The 10,583-nt window shown below is 41.7% G+C and overlaps 1 protein-coding gene across 1 annotated transcript in view; it reads left to right on the forward strand.

Annotated features, from left to right (window-relative positions):
* The window catches only part of OLFM4 (olfactomedin 4), a 42,245-nt gene extending 36,120 nt beyond the window's left edge, over positions 1-6,125 (forward strand). The window contains exons 6-7 of the mRNA XM_081948706.1: positions 3,608-4,753; positions 4,878-6,125. Coding sequence (XP_081804832.1) covers positions 3,608-4,413 — 806 coding nt within the window. The 3' untranslated portion in view covers positions 4,414-4,753; positions 4,878-6,125. The remainder of the gene's footprint in view (positions 1-3,607; positions 4,754-4,877) is intronic.
* The last annotated feature ends 4,458 nt before the right edge of the window (positions 6,126-10,583 follow it).

Here is a 10,583-nt window from a genome sequence, read left to right on the forward strand (position 1 = left end):
GATCATTAAGTTAGCTTCATCCCCGGATTTACTGAGAGAAGAAAACGAGAGACCATTGTGATAGCTTCATCCCAGGATTCATTGAGAGAAGACAAGAGAGATCATTAAGTTAGCTTCATCCCCGGATTCATTGAGACAAGAAAAAGAGAGACCATTGTGATAGCTTCATTCCTGGATTCATTGAGAGAAGACAAGAGAGACCATTAAGATAGCTACATCCCTGGATTCATTGAGAGAAGACAAGAGAGATCATTAAGATAGCTTCATCCCTGGATTCTTTGAGATAAAAAAAGAGAGAGCATTATGATAGCATCATCCCCGGATTCATTGAGGCAAGAAAAAGAGAGACCATTATAATAGCTTCATCCCAGGATTCATTGAGAGAAGACTAGAGAGATCATTATGGTAGCTTCATCCAGTATTCATTCCAACAGTTGGAACTACATCCAATAGCAATAGCAATAGCACTTAGATTTATATACCACTTCACAGTGCTTTACAGCCCTCTCTAAGCAGTTTACAGAGTCAGCCTCTTGCCCCCCAAAATGTGGGTCCTCATTTTACCCACCTTGGAAGGATAAAAGGCTGAGTAAACCTTGAGCCTGGTGAGATTTGAACTGCCAAATTGCTGGCAGCCGCCAGTCAGCAGAAGTAGCCTGCAGTACTGCACTCTAACCTCTGTGCCACCTCAGCTCAAACACAGACATAAATTATATGATAGTCAATAGATGTCTCTGGAGATTCTCAATCACCCAGGTCATGATTGTCCCAAAGGTGCTTTTTTCAAGGGGCAACTGGACGTTGTTTTTCCATGAAGACATTTTGACTGAATGGTGGAGAATGGGAGGATTTATATTCCTGGGAGTCATCTAGCCATCTAGAATATAAATCCTTCCATCCTCCACCATCCAGTCAGACACTGAAGAAGCTTCTTGGATGAGAAGCAAAATGTCTTCAAAGAAAAACCAGAAAATCCAGTTGCCTCTTGAAAAAAACAACAACCCACATTTAGGATAGTCAATGGAGTTTTTAAAAAACCCAAAGAAATTATCAGAATCCCACAGACTAAGAGTAGGGGAAAAACACCATCCCTACCCTCTAATTCATATCTCTACTCTGTCCACTGTGGTCTTTGCATGACTACAAAAATTCCAAGATTTCGGAGGTAAAAAGAAAAAGTCCTTTGTAAGGTTGACGGGGGAAAATCACAGCGAGAAAAGTGATGTTAAATTGGAGAAAAACGGTTAAGAGATGGCACAAGGCTAAAGAGAAGCTTTGATAATGATGTTAGCCATTCAGTTATGTCTAACTTTTGGTGGCTCTCTACCAGGTCTCTCCACGTCTTCTGATCTTGCGCTGCTTCTTTAAATTGTTCCGTGCCCAGGCTGGTGTTAGCTTTGAAGGGATCCAACCATTGTGCTCTGGCTGGGTGATTGCCTCTTTTGCAGAGTCTATAAATGTTCACGTCAATATGTCTGTCGATGGCTGATTTGTCAGAGTGCCACGCTTTTAGAAATTCCCTGGCATTTTGGGGCTTTGGCTTGGTCTAGGATGGTCACATTTTCCACAATTGAAACTAGGGTTCAATCTGTCTATAGGTTTGAAATTAAAGATGTTTCAACTTCTTTTGCTGGCCTGGTTTCCTTTTACCTCTAATTGTTTCAAACGCAATTGCGTTCTCCAGTAAATTCCCTCACACAACATGGCCAAAGTAAGTCATGATGTTGTCTTCCAGTGATGTGTCTGTATTCCTCAGTCCTTCTTTGTTAGTCACTTTACTATCCAAGGAATACACAGCAGTTTTCTCCAGCAGCACAGCTCAAATGAATCAACTTTCTTCCCCACTTCTTTTTTCAAGCTCCACTTTCATAACCATAGGTTGTTGTTTCTTCTTCTTCTTCTTCTTCTTCTTCTTCTTCTTCTTCTTCTTCTTCTTCTTCTTCTTCTTCTTCTTCTTCTGATTCTGATTCTGATTCTATTCTCCTCCTCTCCTCCTCCTCCTCCTCCTCCTCCTCCTCCTCCTCCTCCTCCTCCTCCTCCTCCTCCTCCTCCTCCTCCTCCTCCTCCTCCTAATCCTCCTCCTCCTTCCTCCTCCTTCTTCTTCCTCCTCCTCCTTGCAAATCCCATCCCTTCTAGCACTGATGATGTTCTCTAGTTGAGTAATGAAACATCTGCAAGAAAACAACCAATCTTCCTCCTCCTCCTCCTCCTCCTCTTTGCAAATCCCATCCCTTCTAGCATTGATGATATTCTCTAGTTGAGTAATGAAGCATCTGCAAGAAAACAACCAATCTTCCTCTTCTTTTACTACTACTACTACTTACAATACAACACAATAGCAGAGTTGGAAGGGACCCTGGAGGTCTTCTAGTCCAACCCCCTGCCTAGGCAGGAAACCCTATACGGTTTCAGACAAATGACTATCCAACGTCTTCTTAAAGACTTCCAGTGTTGGGGCATTCATAACTTTTGGAGGCAAGCTATTCCACTGATTAATTGTTCTAACTGTCAGAAAGTTTCTCCTCAGTTCTAAGTTGTTTCTCTCCTTGATTAGTTTCCACCCATTGCTTCTTGTTCTACCCTCAGGTGCTTTGGAGAATAGTTTGACTCCTCCTCCTCCTCCTCCTCCTCCTCCTCCTCCTCCTCCTCCTCCTTCTTCTTCTTCTTCTCCTTCTCCTTCTCCTTCTTCCTCCTCCTCCTCTCCTCCTTCTTCCATATCCAATATCAGCCATTAGCGATCATATTGGCGATCATATTTTTATCAACAGCCGTACGAAAAAGTGTTGTTGAGTTTTGTCCAAACCAGTCCCTTAGATTTTGAAGCCATGATATTCTTCTTCTGCCTGGACCTCATTTGCCTTCAATCTTTCCTTGGAGAATTAAGTAAAGAATGTCGCATTTTGTCGGGTGTCTCATCACATGTCCAAAATATTCTAATTTTCACTTTTTAATGGTTTTGATGATTTCCCCTGGCTTTCCCAGGTGGCTTATCACCTCCTCATTTCTGATTTTCTCATCTGAACTTACACATAACAGCTGCCTGTAAATCCACATTGCAAATGCTTCTCATCCCTTCAAGTGGCTTTCTCTCTGAGACCAACTCTACACTCCATAGAGCAAGGTAGAAAAGATGTAGCATCTGAACAAGCCTGATTTTGAATCTTAGGCTTATGTATAGGTAGCTACGATGCTACCTATAGATCAGGAGTGTCCAAACTTGGGAACTTTAAGACTTGTGGACTTCAACTCCCAGAATTCCCCAGCCAGCATGGCTGGCTGGGGAATTCTGGGAGTTGAAGTCCACAAGTCTTAAAGTTCCCAAGTTTGGACACCCCTGCTATAGATAGATAGTCACCAAAGCAGCAGGCATGAGCTTGAATGGACTCCAGAGGATGGTAGAGGACAGGAAGGCCTGGAGGAACATTGTCCATGGGGTCGCGATGGGTCGGACACGACTTCGCAACTGACAACAACAATAGGTAGCTACAGGGAATATCAGGGAATATTCTGGATGTCAGGCCTGGAAACCAAAGACATGAATTTGTTTGTAATCTCCCACATGTAAATATTCTGGTTTTTTTCTTCTCCTTCTTCTCCTTGATTATAGGAAACTGTGGTCATGGCCCGATTGCAAACATCAGCCAACCATACGTGATCCAGCTGAATTGGAGAGGGTTTTCCTACAAATATGGGGCCTGGGGAAGATACTCCTCTCCTCTTAGCCCTGGAAAAGAGATGTACTGGGTTGCACCTCTAAACCCAGAAGGAAGATACCTGGAATATTATCGACTCCATGATTCCTATGATGACTTATTGCTCTTCAAATACTCCAAGGAATACCAAGTTAAGTACGGCGAAGGCAGTGGAACGGCTGTGTATAACAATAATATGTACTATAATGTGTATTCCTCAAGAGACATGGGCAAGATAGATTTGGCCACCAATAGGTTGCTGTTGAGGAAGCCTCTCCCAAATGCCGTGTACAACAATCGCTTCTCCTACGCAGGGGTTGCTTGGCAAGATTTAGATTTTGCCGTGGATGAGAATGAGTTGTGGGTGATTTACTCCACTGAAGCCAGCCAAGGTAACATTGTCATTAGCAAGATTAACGAAACGACTCTGGATGTGCTCAACACGTGGCAAACGAAGCAGTATAAGCCCGCGGTCTCTAATGCTTTTATTATATGCGGGGTGCTCTATGCAACCAGGCCTCTCAACACGCGGAAAGAAGAGATATTTTACTCCTTTGATACCAACACTGGGAAGGAAGGGAGACTGAGCATTATTGTCGATAAAGTGCTAGAAACCATTCAGAGCATCAACTACAGCCCGTTAGATAGGAGGCTGTACGTCTACAACGATGGTTACCTGGTTCGCTACGACTTAAATTTCAAGCCCCTTCCCTTAGCGTAATTTTCCCAGGGAGATTAAAAGCTCTCACTCTCCAAATCCTGCAAAATATTGAGAAATCCAAGGGCAAAGAGGAACAAAGATTGGATCCATTGGCAAATCATCATCACGCATAGCAAAGGGAGCGGTGCGGTGGCTTAGGGGTGGAGCTCTCGCCTCACAACCAGGAGGTGGTGAGTTCAATCCTAGGTAGAGGGAGATATTTCTCTCTCTGGGCACTCTGAGAATTTATCTGCTGAACAAAACTCCTCATTGGCGACAAGAAGGGCATCTGGCCATTAAAACACTCTGCTAGCGCCATTCGGTTGGCCATGCTCCACCCCGCAAAGGGATTATGGCAGGGGTGTCCAAACTTGGGAACTTTAAGACTTGTGGACTTCAACTGGCTGGGGAATTCTGGGAGTTGAAGTCCACAAGTCTTAAAGTTCCCAAGTTTGGACGCCCCTGGATTATGGGGTCATTAAAAGATTATGATGATGATGATGATCAAACATAGCAAAGAAAATTGGCTGATCCCTTCATTAAAATTATATATATAATTTATATATATATATAATTATATATATAAAAAGCCAAAAACAGGATTTGGGTAGAGTAGAGGTGATATAATCAGTGTATCATGAGAGAGTTGAAAAAAATTGCCCCCCCCCCAATTGTGTGTTTTTAACAGGGGTTATACACCGCTGTTTTCTGAAAGAAAACCAATCCAAATTGATCTACTTTGGGGCCAAATTTGGCACAGGTTTTTGGTGAGAACTGTTTTTTTTGTGAAAAGAGGCTTAGAGTTTTATTGATATTCAACCCGAGAGACCTAATTGGTTTCAGATCCAGTGGCTTCCTAATTTTGCTGGTCTTCATTCCTTGATTATGTTTTTTTTTAATACCACAAAGTGTCATGGAAACACATAACCGTTTGATTACTTTATAGTCCAGTGTGTGGCGTGAACTTATTAAAAAAAGGTTAAACCAGCTTCAGCGTGTTGGGTTAAGACTGCAACCTCAATAGCCTATATTTTTAGGCAGACGGGACAATCCATTTTAGTAGATTCACATAAAAGAACTGATCAGTTTCATTAGAAAAAAAAAGTCTGGATAGTTCTCAACTTATGGCCACAATTGAGCGCAAAATTTCTGTTGTTAAGCAAGACGTTTGTTCAGTGCGTTTTGCCCCATTTTGCGACTTTTCCTGCCACGGTTGATAAGTCAGTCACATGGTTGTTAAGCGAATCCCCTTGACTTTGCTCGTGAAAAGGGGATCAACTGACCCCGGGGCACAGGAACCGTCGTAAGTATAAAGCAGTTGCATAGCACTTAAATTTTGATCACATGATCCTGGGGATGCAGCAAAGGTCAATAACTGTGAAAAACGGTTGTTAAGTCACATTTTTCAACTTTGAACAGCCACTAAACGAACTCCTGTAAGTCGAGGACTACCTGGACTTAAATTAGGATCATTGCCTTGAGTGGCATCCATTGGGTGGTTTGGGGATTAAGCTAAGATGGCGGTGTGAAGGGCCGGGGCTTCAATCATGCTGCCATGACAACCATTTTGAGCCTGAGGCAGACTGGTCCCCTTCAGTTGTATTAGCATCTCTCTGTCTAGATCCACCAATTTTCGGGAATTGTTGTGTATATTTGAGAATGCATAAAATGTAATGTGTTTTTTTTTTCCTGGAATGAATAAAAATAAAAACAATGCCTTCATCTTAGCCACAGGATTTTTTGAAGTCTGTCTGTCTGTCTGTCTGTCTGTCTGTCTGTCTGTCTGTCTGTGTATCTGTCTGTGTATCTATCTATCTATCTATCTATCTATCATCTATCTATCTATCTATCTATCTATCTATCTATCTATCTATCTATCTATCTATCTATCTATCATCTATCTATCTATCTATCTATCATCTATCTCTATCTATCATCTATCTATCTATCTATCTATCTATCTATCATCTATCATCTATCTATCTATCTATCATCTATCTCTATCTATCTATCATCTATCTATCTATCTATCTATCTATCTATCTATCTATCTATCTATCTATCTATCTATCTATCATCTATCATCTATCATCTATCTATCCAACTCTCTATCTCTCTCTCTCTATCTCTATATGTCTGTGTCTACCTACCTACCTACCTACCTACCTACCTACCTACCTACACACACACACACACACACACACACACACACATATATGTCTCTCTCTCTCTATATATATATATAGATATCTGTCTGTCTGTCTGTCTGTCTGTCTGTCTGTCTGTCTGTCTGTCTATCTATCTATCTATCTATCTATCTATCTATCTATCTATCTATCTATCTATCTATCTATCTTTATCTCTATCCCTATCTCTGTCTGTCTGTCTGTCTGTCTGTACGTCCATCCATCCATCCGTCCATCCATCCATCCATCCATCCATCCATCCATCCATCCATCCATGTCTATGTCTATACCTATCCCTATCCCTATCCCTATCCCTATCCCTATCCCTATCCATCTATCCATCTATCCATCTATCCATCTATCCATCTATCCATCTATCCATCTATCATCTATCTATCTATCTATCTATCTATCTATCTATCTATCTATCTATCATCTATCTATCTATCTATCTATCTATCTATCTATCTATCTATCTATCATCTATTTATCTATCATCTTCTTTCTTTCTTTCTTTCTTTCTTTCTTTCTTTCTTTCTTTCTTTCTTTCTTTCTTTCTTTCTTTCTTTCTTTCACTCCACTCCACCATCCAAATAAATGGATATTTTCTTTGTGGGCTTAACATTTCTCCTCTCAGGGGCAAAAACCGGCTTCTTCCATTACTCCAACCTTCAGAATTGCAATCACGGCTTGCTGAGAAAATGTGTTTCTATCGCAATGTGTGTGCTGTCTGCCTCGGTCACAGTCTGAATGTGTGTCAGGGGTTCCGACAGGGTGGAATTTACAACTCTTCTTTGCCATGGAGTAAAAGGGCCTCCTGGGGCGTTCTTGAAACATTCCTGGGGAATTAAGGCGAACGGCACAGCAAGCTCTTTCATTTCAGTGGGGTTTGCTTAAGAAACCTCTCAGGGCGTGTGTGTGTGTCATGTTGTTTGCAAAATGTCAGCCTTGCCGTAGGTTTGTGCAAAGCTATTCCTTCCCCTGTGCTTCTCCGTTTTGCTGAGAACGTAAAAACAATGGCTCCTGGAAGGTTTAATTGGGGATTCGCTTAACGTTTCTTCTGGCCAATCGAAGCGCCGTAACGGAATAACAGAATTGGAAGGGACCTTGGAGGCCTTCGACTCCAACCTTCTCCTCAAGCAGGAGACCCGATACCACTTCAGACAAAATGATTTGCGTCAGGGTTCCGAGTAACAGCCCATATGAAATCAAAACTCCAAGGCAGGGTTCCTCAAAGTATAGATTTATTAAAGGTAAAGGTTCTCCTTGCACTTATGTGCTAGTTGTTCCTGACTCTAGGGGGCAGCGCTCATCTCCGTTTCAAAGCCAAAGAGCCGGCGCTGTCCGAAGACGTCTCCGTGGTCATTTGGCTGGCATGACTAAATGCCAAAGGTGCACAGGACACTGTTACCTTCCCACCAAAGGTGGCTCCTGTTTTTCTATTTTTACTGCTTTCGAACTGCTAGGTTGGGAGAAGCTGGGACAAGTAACGGGGGCTCACTCTGTTATGCAGCGCTAGGGATTTGAACTGCTGAACTGCTGACCTTCTGATCGACAAGCTCAGTGTCTTAGCCACTGAGCCACCACATTCCTCCTTCCCTCATTACACACAGCCATCACATGCTCCAATCAGGTCTTTCTCCCCATCCCGGATGCCTCCCATCCATGCCCCTACAAGTGCTGGTGAGTGTGTCCTTGGTTCCCAGGAGAAAGAATGTTATTTTGGCTACATATCCCCCCTCAGCTATCTCTACTCCCCCTCTCCGTTTCCCACAGCTCCATCCAGGCGCTCAAAGATGGCTTCAGGGTTGACAGATCGTCTCAACTCTTAAAAACCTCCAGTGAAGGGAGGACCCACAACTTCTGAAGGCAAGCTGTACCACTGGTTAACTTTTCTCACAATTAATTGTTCTCACAATCAGGAAATTTATCCTTCGTTCTAGGCTGGATCTCTAATCAAGGAGTAGAAGCAACTTAGAACTGAGGAGAAATTTCCTGACAGAACAATTAATCAGCGGAACAACTTGCCTTCAGGAGTTGTGAATGCTCCAACACTGGAAGTTTTCAAGATAATCATTTGGATAACCATTTGTCTGAAATGGTATAGGAGTTTCCCGTCTAAGCAGGGGGCTGGACTAGAAGACCTCCAAGGTCCCTTCCAACTCTGTTATTCTGTTATTCTCTTTAATGAATAACAGAATAACATACTTGGAAGGGACCTTGGAGGTCTTCTAGTCGAATCTTCTTCTTAAGCAGGAGACCCTCTACCATTTCAGACAAAATGACTCTCTGATCCTTTCTTTAAAACCTCCAGTGAAAGAGGTCCCACAACCTCTGAAGGCAAGCTGTTGCACTGGTAGATTGTTCTCACAATTAATTGTTCTCACAGAGTTGGAAGGAGTCCAAACCTCTTTTCATACTATTTCACATAGGTGGCTATCTAGAGAAGCATGGGGTCCCCATAAGAGGTAAGATGAATAGACTAGAATAGAATAGGAAATAGAATAGGAAATAGAATAGGAAATAGACTAGAATAGACTAGAATATTTGGAAGGGATCTTGGAGGTCTTCTAGTCCAGCCCCTTGCTCAAGCAGGAGTTCCGGTACCATTTCAGACAAGTGATTGTCCAGTCTCTTCTTAAAAGCCTCCAGTGATGGAACACCCATGATTTCTTGTGGCACGCTGTTCCACTGGTTGATTATCCTCGCTGTTAGGAAGTTTTTTCTTAATTCCAGGTTGCTTCTCTCCTTGCTTAGTTTCCATCCATTCTTTGTTGTCTTGCCTTCTGGCACTTTGGAAAATCGGTTGGCCCCTATTTTTTTAAATTTTGACCCCTACTCAAAATAAATAATAAATATTTATCATTTCATTTCGATCCCTAGTCTTGTTCAGAGGAATCTCATGAATGTTGTAAAAGTCCACTCTAACATTCAACATCGAAATGGGACTGTGTCACAGCTATCCATTTCGAAGTGCTAAGATATTTGTAATGCCATGTTAGCTTTCATCCTGCCCCAGGGATGAAGGGGCTAATCCTTTTAAATTGCTGGCCAGAGAATGCTTATGTTGCACAATATTTTGTCCTAAGAAATGGGCTCCCCTGCCATTTGCATTTTTCTCTTTGACAGTTAGCAAGGTGATGTAATCTGATTTACAAGGACGGCTGCTGCCATCCTTCTCGTGTTCTTCACTCAGAGCATGTTCAAAAGTGATTTAGTTGTACCAGGAATCTTAGAACATTACCGGCATTGGAAGTTTTGTTTCGCGCCTATTTCATTTTTTAACCATTTAGTCGCACCCGACTCTTGGTGGTTTGATAGGCAACTGTTCTCCATGCCAACTTGTCAAGCACAGCTTCTTTCAGTTGCTGTCTGTTCAACTTTGTTTCTACAAACTTTAGATATTAATCAAAGCATTATTAATCCAACATAATAGAATTATTTCTGATAAGCTCCTCTCCTTTCTATCCTCATGAATAGAATAGAATAGAATGTAGAAGAATGGAATGGAATATAGAAATAGAATAGGATGGAATGAAATAGAGTAGAATAGAGTAGAGTAGAATAGAATAGAATAGAATAGAACAGAATAGAATGTAAAAGAATGGAATGGAATATAGAAATAGAATAGGATGGAATGAAAGAGTAGAGTAGAGTAGAGTAGAGTAGAGTAGAGTAGAGTAGAACAGAACAGAACAGAACAGAACAGAATTATGGGATATGGGATATGGGATATGGGATATGGAATTGACTAGGAATATGGAATGGAAAGGAATGGAACTGAATGGTATAGAATGGAATGGAATAACATAGAACAGAATATAGAAAATGAATAGAATGGAATGGAATAGAATGTAGAAATAGAATAGGATGGAATGGAATAGAGTATAAGAATGGAATAGGATAGGATAGGATAGGATAGGATAGGATAGGATAGGATAGAATAAAATAGAATAGAAAATATGGAATGAAATGGGACAGAATGAGATGGGGTAGGATAGAATA

This window comes from Natrix helvetica, assembly GCF_964273705.1.
Source record: "Natrix helvetica genome assembly, chromosome: 3".
Classification (NCBI taxonomy): domain Eukaryota; kingdom Metazoa; phylum Chordata; class Lepidosauria; order Squamata; family Natricidae; genus Natrix; species Natrix helvetica.